Below are 22,477 nucleotides of genomic sequence, written 5' to 3'. Positions count from 1 at the left end.
TAGCTCCAGACTTACTCTGCCTGTGCGATCAGTTCAGTGCTTGTCGTTCCTGGTTGACGTCACAAACACACCCAGCGTTCGCCCAGGCACTCCCACCGTTTCTCCGGCCACTCCTGCGTTTTTTCCGGAAACGGTAGCGTTTTCAGCCACACGCCCCTGAAACGCCGTGTTTCCGCCCAGTAACACCCATTTCCTGTCAATCACATTACGATCGCCGGAGCGAAGAAAAAGCCGTGAGTAAAAATACTTTCTTCATAGTAAAGTTACTTGGCGCAGTCGCAGTGCGAACTTTGCGCATGCGTACTAAGCGGATTTTCACTGCGATGCGATGAAAAAGAACGAGCGAACAACTCGGAATGAGGGCCATTATGTGAGTTATTTGTACAGTTACGTGCAAAATGTCCTTCCCTGTTACAATTGTAACATTTTACCGCATGCGGCTTACCACCAGGGGTCTGTGATCGGGACTGAGGCGGCCTTGTTGTAAGGGCCTGGATACTTATTGCCATCAGTCTATCACTCTGTGACTCCCTGCGTCTTGTGATGTTCCTGTCGTGCCCAACAGCAGTCTCTCTTAAGGCGGCCACCGACATACCTCTCCAGTTAGGTTGAGTAGTTTGTACTCTACTCCTTAATACCTCCTTTAAACCGTCCATCAAGACGGACACCGCTACCTCTCTATGGTGTATATTTGCCTCAATGTCCACGATCCCAGTATATTTAGCCATTTCCTCTAATGCCCTGTGGAAATAGTCAGGGGCAGTTTCCCCTTCCATTTGTTTAATGGAGAATATTTTGTTCCATTTTACTACAGCTGGGAAGTATATTCCCAACTGCAGATTGATTCTGGTTACATTGTCTTGATTATATTCATCCGTAAGGGGTACCTCCTCATCTAATTTACAGTCGGCTATAAACTTTACAGGGTCAATACTAGAGGGCAGACATGCCCGCAGTAGTGTCCGCCAATCTTTGTTGTTAGGTTCAGTGGAGTTACCTAGGTCCTTAATGAACCTCTGACATGCGGCTAAATCTTTTCTGGGATCAGGAAATTCAGACAAAATTGTTCTTAATTCTGCTCGGGACCAGGGACAGTGCATAGCAATATTCCTAATGGGTGTGGCTCCATTTGTGTCAGTCTTACCATTGGGGACCGCTATTACTCTAACAGGGTTAAGATTAATTACTTCACTCTGGTTTGATTCTTCAGCGTGCGGTGCAATAGTTTCAGCATATTGTACAGTGCCGTATTTACCTGTAGACACAACCTCACCTGTCCCTGAGCTATGGGCTTTAGATGCCAATCTTACTGGTTGGGTGGTGCCCACTGAAGTATCGCTTATGGTGGCCGCTAGAGAGAGAGCTGAAATCGTAGTGGGCTCATCTTCTTGGTCGTATTCCTGGGGGAAGTTTAACATAGGATACAACTTGCATGGGTTAGCGTTAGTATCAACATTTGCATTAACTTTTATCTTAATCTTATCACTACTACATTGATTAAGTGCACCCTTATCGTACACCCGCATGTCATTCTCTGTAGCCACTTTGTCCCCTACTATATATGGTGGTGGTGCCGTTGCTATTAGATTTCTACCAGGATTTGGAATTGCTTTCTGAGCTAATTCCTGTTGTATTTCGCTTTCCGGTTGCCATATCTGTAAACAATCATAATGTCTAATCCTCTGCTTTGCAGATTTTATTAGACCTATCCTTTTTCTTAGATTCTGCAATACATCAGGGTTCAGACTGCCTACCCGGGGAAACTGTTCCCCATCATCCTCTGTCATACGTTCCCATTCTTTGCATAATACCTGTGTGTGTGATCCGTATTTTTCACACATTATATACCGTGCGGACCCTTTGGGCCAGCAACTACCAACGTGAACCCTTGTTGGACGTCCCTTCTTTGAACAACTGGCCCCCATCGTTTGCAGATATTGCTGTCTTAGCTAATTCTTACAAACAGACCAACTTGCCCTCGGTAAGGCGACAGTGAAAGTTCAACTAGTGCCTTCACTCACTTCCGTCCTGTAACCTCTATTTACTGGGGCGTGTGGGAGTATGCTACCCTCCCCAGTAAGTATTGGTTGTTAGAGATTTCCTGAGTGAACAGCGAAACTCCCTTAAAATAACAAACACCTACACAAATCACGTTAGAATGTACAAATAGCGTTTATGATCCCACAGTAAATTGTTAATGGGTATCAAGGTAACAAACTAATGCACACAATTACGTGCGGTACAGTCGCACTGCGTATAAGTAGCTTAATATTTATACGCTTTACGACCAACGGAATCGGTTGTTTAGGCTGCGAAACCTTCAGCCGGAGCTTTAACTTGACTATATGGGTGCTACGCCAACCCCCCGGGGCTGCGCTTAAATACCTCGCAGTCCTTTTGTCTGCGGAAACTACTTGCTCCTTTACCTTATACAATGTTAACGCGGGCGAGCCAGTCCCACGCCACCAAGTGTCCACTCACCTGATGTGGTCTCCGACGGGATCCCGATTTGTGGGTTCACAAAAATAATACCTTAAGTTCCACACTCACTCCTACTCACTCATATACACACTGATCTTTTTCTGTACAGAAATTCCTTTCATACAGGTAGGGGTCTAATCCCTGGGTTTTGCAGTAGAAAAAGGTTTTCTTTTAACTAATACTTTTTGGAAAAACTGAACAACCGTGTGCTATTATCAGGTGGCTGTACTATACCGCCCACCCTAAACAAGGTTATTGTGTGATTTGAGTCTCAGTGGGCGTATCCGTACGCTCCGTTGCGTAAAACACGCCGCGTGCGTATGCCTTTGCGTCACGTACGTGATCTCGCACGTTGTCCGAGACACGTATGCACAAAGTGCAGATATGCCCACAGCGACACAATCAACACGCTTCTATCAATGTAAACGATATTCAACTATAATCGCTTACCGTACACCACACAGTATTTGCTATGCTGTGTGCGTGTCCTTTACAATTATTCCCTTAAAAATTATCCTATTTAATCTCAACTAAATAGCACCAGATTTCTTCAGCACGTGTCTAATAATCAATTCTAATGGCAACAAGAAAGTGAGCTGCAACAATGTAGATGTGTGCGTGCGTGTGTGCGTATGCAAAAACAGAAATAAACAGTTTTTAAAAGATAATAGCGTATTGTTCTTACCTCCGGTTCCGGATTCCACCCCAGCACTCCTACAGCGTAGCGTAACAGACGCTTATCTAGTCAGCACCACTGTATCCCTCACCACCAATACGGATACGAAGGGATACTGCGTTCCCGCCCTTTGCTGACAGATAAAGTCTGATTACAGTAGTGAGGATATGTGGAGGACGGACGAGCTGCCAATTGATAATGTCGATTTGATTACCTTATAATATTCACTATATATGGGTAAGAGACTAAGTACGCAATTGGCGTATGAGGTACCGTAAGGGTACGCACTTAGCGTAGCAGACGCTTAGCCGTGGTCGAGACGCACGAGCGGCACGTTCGCTCACGGCTTAATGCGTAGAGTCAAGCACGCTATAGGCTGCCGACTACCGTAATGATACGCTACCAGCGTAGCGGACGCTCGAGACCACGAGGAGATCACGAGCGGCGCAGACGCTCACAAGATGACAATCAGTAAACCTTGAATGTAACACACAGAAAAGATACTCTTATGCTGTAAACCTTGTACTGAAACACTGTAGCGATATAACGCTGCTTAACCTTAATAATACCAAAGCTGTTTGAGCGATCGGGACGCTACTATTACCCTCTGCAAATGTAATGAACACACGAAACCTTGCTAAGGTTCCAACACCTTTACTAACAAGCTTTTAGTTATATCGAAAAGAGAAACAGTTAACAAGTCATACACTACAAACTAACATATAATTCTAACAAGATATCTAGACAGAAATATATGCAATAGTAAACAATCGCTAATACAAATACATAGACTAAGAATGAATGGCTAACATTACACGGGTAACAAAGTGGCCACAGAGAAACACTCGCAGGCGCAACCGGAATCCAGTCCTCCAATTATCAGCGATAACTGTTGAAGAGAGAGTACTGGCCGGTCTGGGATCAGTGACCCTTATATACACAACATACAGTGTACTTCAAAGGGCCCTACAACCTTATTGTTCATTGGACACAGGAATGTCTCTCTGCACTATAACAAAAGGTCATAGGTGGATTTGAACAGGTGGGCTGTGACTATTTCAAACAGCTCAGGTGGGAGGGAATCTCCGGATTCCCGCCGCATGGATAATGAACTGCAAATATAGGATATGTCCAGAAATTACTAATGGCCATAACAATACGCAGGAGCGTTTAATCTATACCTAACCAACACCTATGTGCACGCCAGTGAAAGTGCATGTGCAGCGGGCAAGCGCATGAGGTGAATATATGGTAACGTGCAGCGTGATATTTTTCTGACTTTGACAGCGTGTACACCCGCCCGCCTAGTTCAGCTGTCAATAACCATCGGCCGCCGCAGCATGTGTACGGGCAGTAGGCCGACCGCCCCGTACACACACAGCGACGCGCCAATATATCGGTAGATATATTGGCCGTCAGCTGTGCTGCGCGGCCGACGCGATACGTCTGTGAACGACGGAGTTCACAGACGTATCGGCCGTACACACTGGCCGACGGACCCGCGATATATCGGCCATTCAAGAGAACGGACGATATATCGACCAGTGTGTATGGGCCTTTAGTGGTCTGAAAGGACTGCGATGTAGATGAAGATGAAGAAAAGGGTTTCTTCGTAGAAGGAGTAGCTGAGGGAAGGGTGACTTACCCGCAGTTGCCGTGGAAATCCACGCATCCAACGCTTCCCCAAATAGAGCCTGACCTGTGAAGGGTAGGTTCTCCACACTTCTCCTGGATTCCGCGTCGGCAGACCATTGGCGTAGCCAGAGTTCCCTGCAAGCTGAGACAGCCATGGAAGATATCCTTGCATTCAGCGTACCCAGGTCCTTCCTGGACTCCACCATGAAACCCGCAGAATCCTGTATGTTACGTAAAAACAGTTCAATGTCACTTCTATCCATTGTATCTAAGTCCTCTAGTAACGTGCCGGACCACTTTACTATAGCATTAGAAATCCCTGCACAGGCAATAGTGGACCTTAACGCCACTCCTGAAGCAGTGTATATGGATTTGAGCGTAGTGTCAATTTTACGATCGCCCGTTTTTTTTTAACGCGATAGATCCAGGGACAGGTAAAACCACCTTTTTTGACAGTCTGGAGACAGATGCGTTAACTATGGGTGGGTTTTCCCATTTTTTTCTATCCTCCTCAGGGAAGGGAAAAGCAACCAGAACCCTTTTTGGGATCTGGAATTTCTTATCCGGGTTTTCCCAGGATTTTTCAAATAGAGCGTTTAATTCTTTAGACGCAGGGAAGGTTAGCGAGGCTTTCTTATTGTCTGTGAAGTAAGCCTCCTCAACCTGCTCAGGTGGTGTGTCAGTAATGTTTAACACATCCCTAATGGCCTCAATCTTGAGCTGTACCCCCTTTGCAAGGGATGCCGCCCCCCTCAGCACATCCCCCTCACTGTCTGCCGTGTCAGAGTCGGTATCCGTGTCGACTTGCATAATCTGGGCAAGTGCACGTTTCTTTGGGTATATGCTAGGGAATTTAGAAGGAATAGGAACAGAGCCTGACCAAACTGCCATAGAATTCTTTAAAACCTGAGTTTCAGTCTCAGTATGAGCCACCCTAGTAGAAATCTGAGAGATCATTCCCTTAATTGAAGTCAGCCATTCTGGCTCAGATATAGAAGCCTGAGACAAGACATTACACTCCTGGGTACATGGAATGGATTCCTCTGGAGAAGAAACTTCCTCTGCAGCATACGACACAGAGTCCCTGGACATGGCTATGTGAGAGAACATACACCCCCACACACACAGGAAAATGTCAGACACAGTTTTTCCCCCAAGTACCTTCAGAGAAACACAGAGCTTGGAGCCAGCACACACACAGCGCTTCAATAGGTAGATATAAACCAAATACCTGGCGCTGACTGTGTACCCTTAAAAGACTACACAGTAATTTACAACCTCCCCCCCTTCTACAACCCCCTGGTACCGCACAGGATAGCTGGAGTCGTGTGGAGGGACAGCACTCCCTGTCAGCGTCGCTGTAAGTGTATCTGCAGGGAGAAAATGGCGCTGGAAGCCGCTGGGTCCACTCTGAGGAAAAGCTCCGCCCCTTGAACATGGCGTGTCTTCCCGCACTTTCAAATCTTTATACTGGCCTGAGGTATGGGCTACCAGCATTACTGAGGTCCCTGACAGCCTTGAGTGACCAGTGTAGGGAATTTGCGCTGGCTCAGGGCACCCCTCATAGCGCCGCACTGTGTACCGCTGAGCTCTCCGGAGCGCAGTTAGTACTGCGCTCTTACCCTGTTGCCGCCATTCACACTGGCTCCCCACTTGTCGGGTCACCGGTGACACACTTCTGGCTCTGTTAGGGGGTGGCGGTATGCTGCGGGAGTGAGCGGTCGCCTCAGGCAGCTAACGATCATCACCCTCAGGAGCTCAGTGTCCTGTCAGCGGAGATAGTGGCGATTAACCTCTCAGGGTTGGACACTACTCCCCCCCCCCCTACCCCTAAGTCCCACAAAGCAGGGAGGCTGTTGCCAGCAGCCTCACTGTGCCTAACTCTAAGAAAAATAATAAAACTAGAAAATCTCCTATGGAGCTCCCCTAGCTGTGTCCGGCTCCTCCGGGCACATTTTCTAAACTGAGTCTGATAGGAGGGGCATAGAGGGAGGAGCCAGCCCACACTATTAAACTCTTAAAGTGCCAGTGGCTCCTAGTGGACCCGTCTACATATCTACCAACATGACCCTCTCCAGGAGGGACACAATGCTCTGCTTCTGGACTTTTCTCCTTATTTAGGATTGCCAGCACCTGTGTTGAATGGGTTAATAGATGAGAAAGGTGTTTCAGCACAGGTGATGGCAATCATAAATTAAGAGGGAAGTCCAGGAGCAGAGCATTCTGTACCTCCTGGAGAGGGTCATGTTGGGAGGTATGCGTCTATACCCCATGGTACTAATGTGGACCCCAGCATCCTCTAGGACGTAAGAGAAATACCCACGTTATAATTTAGTTATACTACTATATTTTATTTTGACTGACTCACGCAGAAGTATGTCAACGTCCAGGAAAAGCAATCAGCATTATGCAATAAGACGCATGTCCAATTCTCCCATCTACCGAGCTCATACACAGCCTGCGTAACATCTTTGTGTTTGAGTGGAAACTTGTCTTTAGAGGCAAGTAGTGATTACTAACTGGATCTTACAAACTAAAATAATATTATTAATAATAATAATAATGATGTTCCAGACTATGAGTGTGCCTTGGATACCCACATTGTACAGGCAGAGTATACGGAAGCTGATTACTGTGTCATCTTTCCTTTTCCCTCAGCCCCAGCCTCTGTATAGTGTATACAGTACTAGCGCACAGAGTGAGGCGTGGAGCGCAGTGCGTGCCAGTGTTGCCTTGCCGGAAACAGGAACCGGAAGCAGCGGAGACATAAACAAAGTCCTCTAGGAGCACCCTGCAGTCGGCGCGGCTCGTCCTAACCGCAAAATGGGGAACACCAGCAGCGAGCGGCCCGGTCCCCTGAAAGGGCGCAGGGACAGCAGCGGGGGCGCCACGAAGGGAGATGACAGGGCCAAGATTCTGATGGACAGCCCGGAGGACGCGGACATGTACCCGGCCGAGGAGAACAAGGTGAGTTGGTTGGCTCCCATTGCTCAGCACTGCATGCAGGCCGCGGAGCGCACACCCATTGCTGGCTGCATGCAGTGACACCTGAGCAGTGTGTTACGTAGGAGCCAGGGTCCGCCGCCTGTGCCAAGGAATCCTCTGTGCACTCCCATCTACACAGGGATCTTTCCTGGTATATTTAGCACAGCGTGAGATATTGTTAAAGTAGATATTACACTGCAAGAAGAGCCGTGATCAGGTTACACATGTTCCTCAGGCTTTTTGGTTTAACCAGTATGCTGGTTATGTCAAAAGTGGCGGGACATGGCCCGTCCACATACACACGTGTCCTCATGTGCCTATCTTCTTTGTGGGGTGAGGTGTGAGACACCTGGCGCGACTTAGGCAATCTCCCACGGGTAGCAATTCCTGTACTTCTGCACTTATTCTTGATTTTAGCGTCCTATTTGCATTTTAGCCGCACATGTTTGCTTAGGGTTGGGATTGAAAAACCAGTGTTTGGAATCCCAATAGGGATTCTTTTCCAGCAGCCTAAACCTAACCTCACCCCCCCCCACCCCACCTGTCCTCTCCGGCTGATGCTCCATCAGGATTCCGGCGTCAGTCTGTTGACCCTATTCAGGATGTTGGTGTCGGGATTCCGGTGTTGGTATTCTGACTGCCGGGATCCCGATTGCTTCTATGTATTTAGGAGTAGTATTTTAGTCGCAAAGAAATTTGTATAAAGTTGCAGATTAAGCATAACAATGAGGGGTGCGGATCATTGGACCTCTGTATTATGCATTTTCAGCCAGATAAGCAATGGAGTTATACAGAAGCTATATGCAGTGCCAGTGTCTGTATTGAGAGAGCTCTTGTGTTGTACTCTAGTTGCATTAGTGATGCGAATGAGACACACATAATATGATAAAGACTGGCAGGACATTTGGCTTAGCTAAATTGCAAAGTCTGTGCCACTCCAAGCGGGGCTAGTTGTTCAGATTCGGGAATAGGTGTACAATATGTGGACACATCTGTAGGTTCCTGCAGTATTCAGCATGGAATCCCGGTGGTCATCCCGACAGGGGTGTCCCCTCGCGGGCTTGCTGAGCTTCACTCGCCATACTAATTTATTCCCTCTTGGGGGTGGCGTGGACCACACCCCGAGTGTTGATTCTGACCGCTGGGTTTCCCTTGGCTGTTGGGATTCCGGCGCCTGTATCCTGACCACCGGGATCCCGACTGCTGGGAAATTTACAGCTTCCCTTCCTGCACGCATCCTATTGCAGCCAGTACGAGGCAATTATAGGCCCTACACACTGGCCGATTTTTGGAAAGATATGAACGATCTCGTTCATAAATGAACGAGAACTCGTTCATATCTTTCAGTGTGGAGGCTCCAGCGATGAACGATGCGCGTCCCCGCGCTCGTTCATCGCTGGTCTCCCGTCGGCTGTGCATGCAGGCCAATATGGACGATCTCGTCCATATTTGCCTGCACTTCAATGCAGCCGCGTGACGGGGGGAGTGAAGAAACTTCACTCCCCCCGTCACTGCCCCCCCGCCGCCGGGTCGCTCGTCGGCCGTATCCGCCGTCGGGCAGCTCGGCGGCGGATCGGCTAGTGTATAGGGCCCCTTAGTCTTCTTATATGCTGATGATCTGGAAGTTCAAGGACTGGAAACCTAGGAAATGCCATGATTTGTGGCAGCAAATACAGCCACCATTCAACACTAAGGGGGACATGTACTAAGCAGTGATAAAAGTGGAGAAGTGAGCCAGTGGAGAAGTTGCCCATGGCAACCAATCAGCTGCTCTATATAATTTTATAATATGCAAATTATAAATGTTACACCAATGTTGATTGTTTGCTATGGGCAACTTCTCCACTGGCTCACTTCTCCACTTTTATCACTGCTTAGTACATGTCCCCCTAAGTCCTTAACCATTCTATGTGCTGGCAGACTCATGACCAGTTATATTATGTATAAGGCTTATCTGTTAATCCATTGTGTATTGCACATTGTGGCACAAAGCCAGTTCTGTTGTAAAGCTGTACTACCGCCAAATGTAATATTTTACTGACGTTCTCCTTTCACTAGCTGGAGTCCCAGTATAAATGACTGAATGCTCCTTCCCAGGTTTTGGTAAAGTGTTGTGAGAAGAATGAAGAAGTAATATAATATAAAGTAATATTTTCATTAGATGGAAGGGCAGCTTTCAGTGAATGAAGAAATCTATAGACTGAGTGTTAGATAGGGGAAGAAGATGGATCTTCTAGCACACAGTAATGATAGAAGGTCTGTCCAAATGATAGAGGAAGATTGTTTTCTGTAAGGGTCTTTATGATCTTATAAGGTTAATACTATAAACTTGTTTGTTTACAAAAATAAGCCAAGTGCTTGACATAGCCATTAGTTGTTGGGGGACAGTCCAGGATTGGTGATTACATAAGGGGCCTACACACGGTGCGATTTTAACTACCGATTTGGACTATATAGTCCCATATCCGTAGAAAACATCGTGCATATCGCATTGTCTGGAAACACCTTATGATGCCAATGCGCGGTCCCGCGGGATCGGCATCGCAAGGAAAAATAGACTGTGCAGGCAGGCCAATATATTGGAGGTTCATGCCTCCGGTCAATGCAAGGGAAATCGTATAGTCAATATAAGCTGTAGCCGAATCGCACCATGTGTACCCAGCATTGGAACAAGTGCATATTAGATGTAGTAGTAATGGCGGTGGGCCAAAGGACTTGGTATATAAAATACTAAACCAGTACCAAGTCAAATGATAGCCTGTTATCTTGTATAAGTATTCTATATTTTCTAACTGTTGACTAGAAAACCATTGTAACTGGTGTGGTAAAAAATAGAATTGAACAAGACATGTTTGCTATATTCAGCCCTTACATAGGTATTAATGAAACCACCACATGGGTCTTGAAAACCTAGATTTCCATCAGACAACAAAAGCTTCATCTTGTTGCTCTTGCTTACCAGGAATAACATGCACAGGACAGAGAAGGTAGGCAATACTGCAAACACCACAAACAGTCATAGAAAGGGTCTACTATTCACGCCATACTATTCTACTATTGTATATAATTAAGTCAGCCTTTTAACATGCCTTTTGATCCAGTGTAAATGTAATTGAACATCTGATATTTGTCTGGATTAGTTATACTTTTCTTTGGAAACTACTTCCCATGTCTTTCCTGCAGGCTCCCATGGAAAAGGATGAATTCCTAGCATGGCAACATGATTTAGAAGTAAATGATAAAGCACCAACTCAGGCACGACCAACTGTCTTTCGCTGGACCGGAGGCGGGAAAGAGATTTACTTATCTGGGTCATTTAATAATTGGGGGAAAATACCTCTTATTAGAAGGTACATTGTTCTACACCTTTACTTTTCTGGAGTGTGTATGTAATATATTATACATGTGTACATAATTCTAGAACAGGTTAGAATTAGAGACACTTAAGTGTTGGTTGACTGTGAGGCCAGTCCAGTCATTGGGTTCAATTCAATTTGCCGACAGTTGAGTAGCACCAGGAATTAGCTATTCAATACAGCACCACGTGACACTTAATTGTCTGAATTTTTTCTCGCACCCACAGAATCCATCAAAGGTGCTGGCGCGTGGCTGGCACGATGCTGATTCTGTCGAGCGCCGGACAGTTAAGTCGGAGAATGCCTGTTCTCCCGACAAATCAACCTGTTAAGTCCATGAGAACGGGCATTCGTCGACTTAACATTGAGCAGAATTGAATAGCGCCGGGAGCCAATTCCCTTCGCTATTCAACTGTTGACAAATTGAATTGACCCCACTGTGCCACAAACAATGTTCCTGTCTCTACTATCACAGAGTTAAAAATGGAATGTTTCTTTAAAAGCTGTATGTTCCTAACGTAGGTGCACGGCCCTTCCAAATTATAGCGGCGAGTCCAGTGACGTTACTAGGATATGCTCTCAATGAGACAGACTGAGGGAAGATGGTGTTGGAGTTGTGCTTCCTTTGGCAGATACATCCAGGCAACCTGGCTCTAATAATAGCTTGCTTGCCAGTTACTATTAAATATCTAATGCAACCTGGATATAAGTGCTTGTTCTAAGAGTAGCCAACTGGTAAATTAAAATAAAAATCCCCCATCCTTTTGCTTACATGTATAATTGTACTAAATAGAAGATATGCATACGTTGTAAATCACTACAGATGTGCCTCATACACCTATCCTGTACCTTGTGGTGCGACTTACATGCTCCACCACAGGAAGAGACTTCCTCTCTTAGGTACTGTTCTCCGAATTTTGTTAATGGCGTACTAGGTCGCTAGTAGTATACTGGTTGAGTATCCCATATCCAAAATGCTTGGGACCAGAAGTATTTTGGAAATTGGCTTTTTCCGTATTTTGGAATAATTGCATACCATAATGAGATATCATGGCGATGGGACCCAAGTCTAAGCACAGAATGCATTTATGTTTCATATACACCTTATACACACAGCCTGAAGGTCATTTTAGCCAATATTTTTAATAACTTTGTGCATTAAACAAGGCTTGTGCACATACACACAATTCATTTGTTTTATATACACCTTATACACACAGCCTGAATACAATATTTGTATTAGTTTGTGTAAATTGAGCCATCAGAAAAGAAAAATTTCACTATCTCAGTCTCACTCCAAAAATTCCATATTTCAGAATATTCCGTATTTTGGAATATTTGGATATGGGATACTCAACCTGTACTAAGCCTGTGCGCTTAGTAGTTTTTAGTTGCAAAGGAATTGGTATAAAGTAGCAGATTAAGAATAACGATGTGTGGCGTGAGTAACTACCACTGTATACCAGTGACTCGTATCATTATGGCTGATCTGCTACTTTATAGCAACCCTCATTTTATCACTTTGTATCATCTACATCAAGAGGTGATAATAGTGCTTCTGCTCAGTGTGTGTGTGTATATCTATCTATCTATCTATCTATCTATCTATCTATCTATCTATCTGATATAGATCTATCTCTCTCTCTCTCTCTCTCTCTCTCTCTCTCTCTCTCTCTCTCTCTCTCTCTCTCTCCAAGAGTTGCCCCGTCACTCCTCCAGAGCAGCTGGCTGTGGTGCCCTTCCTTGTGGACCGGCAGGCCCACCAATGTAAAACCAAAGAAATCAGGTGGCACTCGCAGACTTGTAGCTTGTAGTGAAAACAACCTTCACTCCGTGAAGAAATTTATTGTGAAACAGGTACCTGTTTCACAATAAATTTCTTCACGGAGTGAAGGTTGTTTTCACTACAAGCTACAAGTCTGCGAGTGCCACCTGATTTCTTTGGTTAGATATATATATATATATATCTATCTATATATCTATATATCTATCTATATATCTATCTATCTATCTATCTATCTATCTATATATCTATCTATATATCTATCTATATATCTATATATCTATCTATCTATCTATATATCTATCTATATATCTATATATATCTATCTATCTATCTATCTATCGATATAGATATAGATATAGATATAGATATAGATATATCTATATAACAAAAGGGTCCTGTACTCGCATCAGTAATTCAATGGTGGGTGCTATCCCAACAGAACGAAGTCCGCTGAATATATTGATGTCCACGCAAGTGGCGGGCGCACTCTCACAAATACAACACTTCTTCAATATTAATGTTCTTTATTGTAGCCTCATAAAATCGACGTATCGATCCTTCCACAGGATCTTTTTCAGGAAAGGCAATACGAAATCATTTGTTCTCAGTATATACAATCATTAGATAATGCTCATGGGCTCAGCGGCAACCGTGTCGACATCCAGCAGGCTACCAACAACATAAGTGGTCCCATAACAACTATAAGGATCACAATCCCAGTGTGCTGTGTCCTGGGTTCTCTGTTGTTCCTATGTGCTAATCAGTCCAGCCACGAGTCAGCATCAGCCATGTGTTCCCAGGAGACATGCATCTATATATCTATCTATCTATCTATCTATCTATCTATCTATATATATATATATATATATATATATATATATAGATATCTCTCTCTCTCTCTCTCTCTCTCTCTCTCTCTCTCTCTCTCTCTCTCTCTCTCTCTCTCTCTCTCTCTCTCTCTCTCTCTCTCTCTCTCTCTCTCTCTCTCTCTCTCTCTCTCCCCCTCCCTCCCTCCCTCTCCAAGAGTTGCCCCGTCACTCCTCCACAAGGAAGAGCAGCTGGCTGTGGTGCCCTTCCTTGTGGACCGGCAGGCCCACCAATGTAAAACCAAAGAAATCAGGTGGCACTCGCAGACTTGTAGCTTGTAGTGAAAACAACCTTCACTCCGTGAAGAAATTTATTGTGAAACAGGTACCTGTTTCACAATAAATTTCTTCACGGAGTGAAGGTTGTTTTCACTACAAGCTACAAGTCTGCGAGTGCCACCTGATTTCTTTGGTTAGATATATATATCTATATATCTATATATCTATATATCTATATATCTATATATCTATATATCTATATATCTATATATCTATATATCTATATATCTATATATCTATATATCTATATATCTATATATCTATATCTATATATCTATATATCTATATATCTATATATCTATATATCTATATCTATATATCTATCTATATATCTATCTATATATCTATCTATCTATCTATCTATCTATCGATATATAAAATATATATACATACATACATACACCGTATTTGCCGGCGTATAAGACGACCCCCAACATTTCCACTCAAAATATAGAGTTTGTTATATACTCGCCGTATAAGACTACCCCCTTCCACACACCAAATAAAACGTAAAAGAACATCAGATTTGTGACATACTGTATATTATGACCTGATAAGAGATTTGGATAGGGAGTATTTATCAAGGTATGCATAAGAAGGGGGGAGGGGGCGAGGAGAAAGTTGTAAAATGTATAAAAGTATACCCCTGTGTGCATTTAGTGTTACCGGTTACACATGAGTGCCATTAGTATTAGTGCCATTACAGTACCTGTCATTGTCACCATTGTACGGCCACAACGCGGCTGCAGCGCCTCCGGCCAGTCCCTGCATCTCCCTGTAATTGGCACTAGTGACCCGCCGCGGCCGCACTGGATATCGCGCGATACTGGATGGTGAGTAGAATGAGGTGGGCGGGCATCGGGAGGCCACTATGGGCACCGGGCGAGTATCGGAAGGCCACTATGGCAGGTATGTCTATCCCAACTGAAGTGCACCCGGCGTATAAGACGACCCCCCCACTTGGAGGCATGTTTTTCAGGGCAAAAAAGTAGTCTTATACGCCAGCAAATACTGTATATATAGATACATATATATTGATACATATATATTGATACATTTATAAATCAATTGTCCTTAATCCGCAAGTGTCTTGGTTATATTATTGATTTAATTCTGCATGTTCCTGGCACTGTGCACTTATTTACCATTATGTTAAAATATGTCTGGTTCTTAATGTACTAGTGTATGGACTGTATGATGTAGTATTGTGATTGTTCTTCTTAGTCCCTTACACCACCTCTATTTCATTACAGCCACAACAACTTTGTTGCAATATTAGACCTTCCAGAAGGTGAACATCAGTACAAGTTTTTTGTAGATGGCCAGTGGACTCATGATTCTGCTGAGGTATTGTCTGTCCGTCCTTTCTGTTCTCATGTGTGTGCATAGGTTAGTAAATCTGAGTGCTGCTATATGAAGTGATACAGTATGAATTGTTAGCTAACTGTATGGACCATAAAGAATAGCTCTCTCCAAGAGGTAAATAAAGGAAGCTTTCAAAGGTCCCACGCTTACCACTTATTCCTTTTTGATAGTAATTGGAATTTAGCCCTTCCCTGAAGCTCAAGCCTAATGCAATAAATATGTAACCCTTGTACAGATGTTCAGAACTATAACCTACAATTCTAATCTTCTCATTCTGTTTCCTGGTCTAGCCAGTAGTAACCAGCCAGCTTGGCACTATAAACAATGTCATTAACGTGAAGAAAACAGATTTTGAAGTGTTTGATGCCTTAATGGTTGATTCTCAGAAAGGCTCTGATTTATCAGGTATGAATTCTCCATTCATGTATGTGTGATTTGTTTGTTCTATAGCTAGCCTTCTCTTTTTTTTTTTTAAGCTGGCTATGATAGTAACGATCGTTTCCATAGTAGAGTGGGTTGGGCTACAAGCATTGGGCCTTATCAGGTCCTGTTATAGTAGCAGTGCATGCCGCAAAGCACCGATGTTCCGTACTGCGCATGTGCAGTACGGGTCTGCGACGTCTGTCACGCTACGGCATTGTACTGTCTGTGCTTGACAGTCTGGTGCCATTTGGGGGTGGTGAGGGATGGCAACAGCCCCGCTTCCCAAAACGGATGTGTTACTGCCGTTGTTGGGGAGGATAGGGCCGAGGATGGAGATTTCCTGGGCTCTTTGCTGTTGCTGCAGTGGCCGACTTGCACGACCCCAGACGCAGACGGTCGATGGTGTCACAGCTTTTATACTACATAGTACAAGTGGATAAACCCAAAGGCTTACAAGGATAACACAAAAGCCTACATCTATTATTATTGGAGCTATTTCTAGAAAATAGATGACCACTAATTCTTCCTTATTATAATTGTGTAATATATCACTTTTCATCTAAATCCTTGTACACATGGGTGTTCTGAAAGCCTTTTTAATGTGCTATAAAGTGAAAGGTCCAAAAACTAACATATGTACAGTATCTTTACACACTCATATTTTCCAAACAGTGTTAACCTTTCTTAATGGGAGTTTTCATTAAACCATAATACGGAAAGATTTGAGACTACATTCTATTTAAAAACCAAGCCATAGTACAGGATTTATTCTAATTCTGTAATCAGCTCGGTTTATTAATGGATTTGTGCATAACCAAAACTGATGTGATTAAATCCAGGTAGCAGAGATTGCTAAAATTTGCCTTACAATATCGCGTAGATTTACAGTACTTTCTTCTTTGAACAGAGTTGTCCAGCTCACCGCCTGGTCCATACCAACAAGACCCATATAACTGTAAACTAGAAGAACGTTTCAAATCGCCTCCTATCCTCCCACCACATCTACTTCAAGTAATCCTTAATAAAGACACTGGTATTTCAGTAAGTATATAGGCTAGTTACTTCATGGGTAATGAGTGGAGATAAGATTTTCTTTATGTGACTTTGGTGTTAGAACTTTGTAGAAATTCTAGTTTTATATTACGGAAACTAGCTCTGTAGGAATCATGGGTTCTGTGAGTGGGTTTTGTATATCTATAGGAGTTATTCATTTTTACTTTTTCCCATTAATTTCTGAAACGTACATGTCACATAATGTACTGGAAGGCAGTGTTTTTCTTAGAGGGTGTGTATGTGTGTGTGTGTGTGTGTGTGTGTAATAAATAAATAAATATATATATATAATATATATATATATATATATATATATATATATATAAAAAATATAGCTGGAGACGGGCGGGACTTGCTCACAGAATACACGGGGCAGCACCGGTGGATATCAACGTTTCGATTTTATTAATCGTCTTCAGGATAAAACGCATACCAAAAAACAGACATTTATAACTCACCAAGTGAATGCGCGCCTCCTCCCGCCGCCAGGCTCCGGGCGTCCGTCCGCTCCCGATGACCTCACCGCGACGTGCGCCCTCCAGCGCTCACACCAAGATCCGTACCGGACTCCCGTTGCCCAGCTACAGCAAGAGGCATAATCATGTGACTTTCCACCACCATGCTAAATGAAAGAACAAAACATATTGTAACAGCTAAAAAGCAATCCATCCTGCCCTGCAACTGCAATAATGTATCATTATCTTATCGACTATACATATGCATAATACACTTTGTTAGATAAATAATAAAATACAGGTTGCAATCATGCCCTATTGTTGGTATTTTTAGAGAAAGCAATTCAATCCAAAATTCTCATTCAGGCCATGTGGGGATACAGTATTTAATCTATGTATCCACCTCGCCTCGCATTGCAGGAGAGACCTATCTCTGTCACCCCCTCTCACCTTTTTCTCTACTTGATCTATGATCTTGTATCTCAAGGTAGACAATCCATGTTTGTGAATTCTAAAGTGCCTCGCTACTGGCTGTTCCTGGGCTACTATTTGTCCCTCAACTGCTTTTCTGATGGATGAACGATGTAAATTCATCCGTTCTTTAAATTGCCTGGTGGTCTTCCCTACATAGAGAAGACCACAAGGGCACCTAATAAAATACACAACATGAGTACTTGTACAGGTTAGTACTTTCTTAATGGGAATTCGTTTACCAGTGTGTGGGTGCGCAAATGTGTCGCCTTTTTCAAGGTAACTACACGTGGTGCACCCCACACACCGGTGACAGCCTGGTTTTCTGGTGAGAAAATTAGGCTTGTTAAGAATTTTGGTATTTTAAGAGATGTCATTTTTTACCAGCCACTGCTTGAGGTTTTTGCTGCGTCTAAAACTTGCCATTATTTTAGCTTTTTCAAAGACCTTTAGGTCTGGATCTGTGGTGACTAATGGCCAAAGAGTCTTAGTTTCCTTGACCACCAGTTCACTCTGTGTATGAAACTGTTGTACAAATGGTATTCTAGGATCGTTCCCCAATTTTTGCTTATTGGTTACCAATAATTGCTCTCTAGGTATCGCCAGGGCTTTTGCCTTAGCCTCAAGCAATTGCTCATATTTGTAACCTCTCACCAGAAATTGCGTGATCATATGATCAATTTCATTATTTGCTTCTTCCATGTTGCCAGAAATGCGGTGTGCCCTGACAAACTGGGAAAAAGGAAGCCCTTCCTTAGTTGCTCTGGGATGCTGACTAGAATAATGTAAAACATTATTGCGATCTGTTTTCTTCCTATATAGTGTGGTATGCAATCTGTCATCTCTAAGTTGGATAGTGACATCTAAGTAGTTCACCTCACAATCACTGATGGTATACGTAAATTTGATATGTTCATTTACAGTGTTGGCCTTTGTCATTAAGTCATGAAAGTCACTCTCCTCTCCTAACCAGATGATAAACAGATCGTCTATGTATCTTAAGAACACCAAAAACTTGGACGCTATATTGGAATCAGAAAAAAAGATTTCCCGTTCCACCTCAAACATGTAGCTGTTTGCAAAGGCCGGGGCCACACAGGACCCCATTTCACAGCCTTGTTGTTGTAAATACCATTTATTATTAAATAGGAAATAATTCTTCTTAAGAGTCAATTCTAACAAACCAATGAAAAACGAAATATCCGGACCAGTATACAGTGGACACACATTTTCAGCCGGTAATACAAGCCCAGACCACATATTTAAAGGACACCACAACCTTTATCCTTAAGCTAAATCAATTACCATCCCCATTATCTAAGTGTTTTTTATGTTCCTTGGATGTTGTAAATTTATACACGAGTATACCCCATGAAGGGGGTCTAAGTGCAGCAAGGAGACTCCTTATCGATAGTCCACTGTATACTGGTCCGGATATTTCGTTTTTCATTGGTTTGTTAGAATTGACTCTTAAGAAGAATTATTTCCTATTTAATAATAAATGGTATTTACAACAACAAGGCTGTGCAATGGGGTCCTGTGTGGCCCCGGCCTTTGCAAACAGCGACATGTTTGAGGTGGAACGGGAAATCTTTTTTTCTGATTCCAATATAGCGTCCAAGTTTTTGGTGTTCTTAAGATACATAGACGATCTGTTTATCATCTGGTTAGGAGAGGAGAGTGACTTTCATGACTTAATGACAAAGGCCAACACTGTAAATGAACATATCAAATTTACGTATACCATCAGTGATTGTGAGGTAAACTACTTAGATGTCACTATCCAACTTAGAGATGACAGATTGCATACCACACTATATAGGAAGAAAACAGATCGCAATAATGTTTTACATTATTCTAGTCAGCATCCCAGAGCAACTAAGGAAGGGCTTCCTTTTTCCCAGTTTGTCAGGGCACACCGCATTTCTGGCAACATGGAAGAAGCAAATAATAAAATTGATCGTATGATCACGCAATTTCTGGTGAGAGGTTACAAATATGAGCAACTGCTTGAGGCTAAGGCAAAAGCCCTGGCGATACCTAGAGAGCAATTATTGGTAACCAATAAGCAAAAATTGGGGAATGATCCTAGAATACCATTTGTACAACAGTTTCATACACAGAGTGAACTGGTGGTCAAGGAAACTAAGACTCTTTGGCCATTAGTCACCACAGATCCGGACCTAAAGGTCTTTGAAAAAGCTAAAATAATGCCAAGTTTTCGACGCAGCAAAAACCTCAAGCAGTGGCTGGTAAAAAATGACATCTCTTAAAATACCAAAATTCTTAACAAGCCTAATTTTCTCACCAGAAAACCAGGCTGTCACCGGTGTGTGGGGTGCACCACGTGTAGTTACCTTGAAAAAGGCGACACATTTGCGCACCCACACACTGGTAAACGAATTCCCATTAAGAAAGTACTAACCTGTACAAGTACTCATGTTGTGTATTTTATTAGGTGCCCTTGTGGTCTTCTCTATGTAGGGAAGACCACCAGGCAATTTAAAGAACGGATGAATTTACATCGTTCATCCATCAGAAAAGCAGTTGAGGGACAAATAGTAGCCCAGGAACAGCCAGTAGCGAGGCACTTTAGAATTCACAAACATGGATTGTCTACCTTGAGATACAAGATCATAGATCAAGTAGAGAAAAAGGTGAGAGGGGGTGACAGAGATAGGTCTCTCCTGCAATACGAGGCGAGGTGGATACATAGATTAAATACTGTATCCCCACATGGCCTGAATGAGAATTTTGGATTGAATTGCTTTCTCTAAAAATACCAACAATAGGGCATGATTGCAACCTGTATTTTATTATTTATCTAACAAAGTGTATTATGCATATGTATAGTCGATAAGATAATGATACATTATTGCAGTTGCAGGGCAGGATGGATTGCTTTTTAGCTGTTACAATATGTTTTGTTTTGTTCTTTCATTTAGTATGGTGGTGGAAAGTCACATGATTATGCCTCTTGCTGTAGCTGGGCAACGGGAGTCCGGTACGGATCTTGGTGTGAGCGCTGGAGGGCGCACGTCGCGGTGAGGTGACGTCATCGGGAGCGGACGGACGCCCGGAGCCTGGCGGTGGGAGGAGGCGCGCATTCACTTGGTGAGTTATAAATGTCTGTTTTTTGGTATGTGTTTTATCCTGAAGACGATTAATAAAATCGAAACGTTGATATCCACGGGTGCTGTCCCGTGTGTTCTGTGAGCAAGTCCCGCCTGTCTCCAGCTTCATACTGTTTGGTGTGCATACACCTAGGAGGGCACCAGGGACAGGTGACTGTGTATTAGAGAGTGCTGACCATTACCACATGTATGTGTGTGTGTGTGTGTATATATGCATATATGTGTGTGTATATACATACATACGCTTTCTTGGTATGCTCAGAGGCACCACAATATATACAATACTAGCAAGGCATGTAATATCAGTTTGCATTGATTTGTTGCATTAATTTTTGGGAGACCAATGCTCCCTTGTACAGAGCAGCTGCTGGGTAAAGGTGCATACAGACGGTGCGATGTTTGCTTATGATTTTGACTATATATAGATGCGTTCTCCCGTGGGGTCAGTAGTGCAAGAAAAAAAATAGACTGTGCAGGCAAGACAATTTAGACTAGATTGTGTACAATTTAGTTTTAGTATAGCCAAAATTGTATATAGTCATAATCGCAAGTAAAAATAGTCAAAATCGGTGGTTCTGAACTCCGGGGAGTTCAAGGGGAATCGCAGCACCTAGTCAATATCTCACCATGTGTATGCACCTTAAGGGAAATTAAGCTAATGTCTGTTTGCCTCGGCCTGCCAAAAAATCTGGAAAGATTCTTACAGGCTGCGTCTATGGATATATACAATGCTTAAAATAATACATTTAAATGCATTTTGTATGAACTATACACCATCCTCACTTTTAACTTGTTTGGTGTATGTTTTTCACAGATTCAGTTTCACTAAAATTATAGGAAATATTTATTTTACAGTAGTTATCGAAAAGTGGGAAGTATTTAAGATCTAGGAAAAGAAATAGATGCAGTATGTATGCTTACTATAACCATAAGAACTTGTTTTGTCTTTCAGTGCGATCCAGCTTTGCTCCCAGAACCAAATCATGTTATGTTAAATCACCTATATGCCCTCTCCATCAAGGTAAATATATATTTATGTGATATGAATTAATTTATCTTGTAAAAAGAAACTTATATATTTTACATTGTATTTTACTTCTTTTAGGATGGAGTGATGGTGTTAAGTGCTACTCATCGTTACAAGAAGAAATATGTAACCACATTACTGTATAAACCAATATGAGCTGCATCCATAGACTGTACTCACTGATAATTACGCCTTTTCCACTTTTTTTTACGTATTAAATAATTGCGAAATAAGCTATAGCTGTCAGTAGTGTATTTAGAATTCTAAAGGTTCACTATCTAAATCTACTATTGGCAGTGCAACAGTTGCTGTAGTTTGTTTTATTGCACATTTACGTGGTGAAAGTAGGAATACAAATGCTTAGGTATTGTTTATGCACTTCTAGCCGTCTCACGTGCCCTGTTGCATTGGGCTTGGGGCGGTAGTAACAGTTGAGCAGCTCTATATACTTACATAACATAGCGATCAGGGCTGCATGAAGGGTT

General features: G+C 43.0%; 1 protein-coding gene across 1 annotated transcript; it reads left to right on the top strand.

Annotated features, from left to right (window-relative positions):
- Nucleotides 1–7,526: 7,526 nt before the first annotated feature.
- PRKAB1 (protein kinase AMP-activated non-catalytic subunit beta 1) lies at nt 7,527–22,225 on the top strand. The gene is made up of 7 exons (XM_063913153.1): nt 7,527–7,759; nt 10,961–11,127; nt 15,318–15,411; nt 15,720–15,834; nt 16,760–16,893; nt 21,918–21,986; nt 22,071–22,225. The coding sequence occupies exons 1-7, from the start codon at nt 7,616–7,618 to the stop codon at nt 22,146–22,148; spliced, it is 801 nt and encodes a 266-aa protein (XP_063769223.1). The 5' UTR covers nt 7,527–7,615; the 3' UTR covers nt 22,149–22,225.
- The last annotated feature ends 252 nt before the right edge of the window (nt 22,226–22,477 follow it).

This window comes from Pseudophryne corroboree, chromosome 1 (assembly GCF_028390025.1).
Source record: "Pseudophryne corroboree isolate aPseCor3 chromosome 1, aPseCor3.hap2, whole genome shotgun sequence".
NCBI lineage: Eukaryota > Metazoa > Chordata > Amphibia > Anura > Myobatrachidae > Pseudophryne > Pseudophryne corroboree.
Note: the sequence above shows the minus strand (reverse complement) of the source record. Positions and strands in the feature narration are given on the sequence as shown.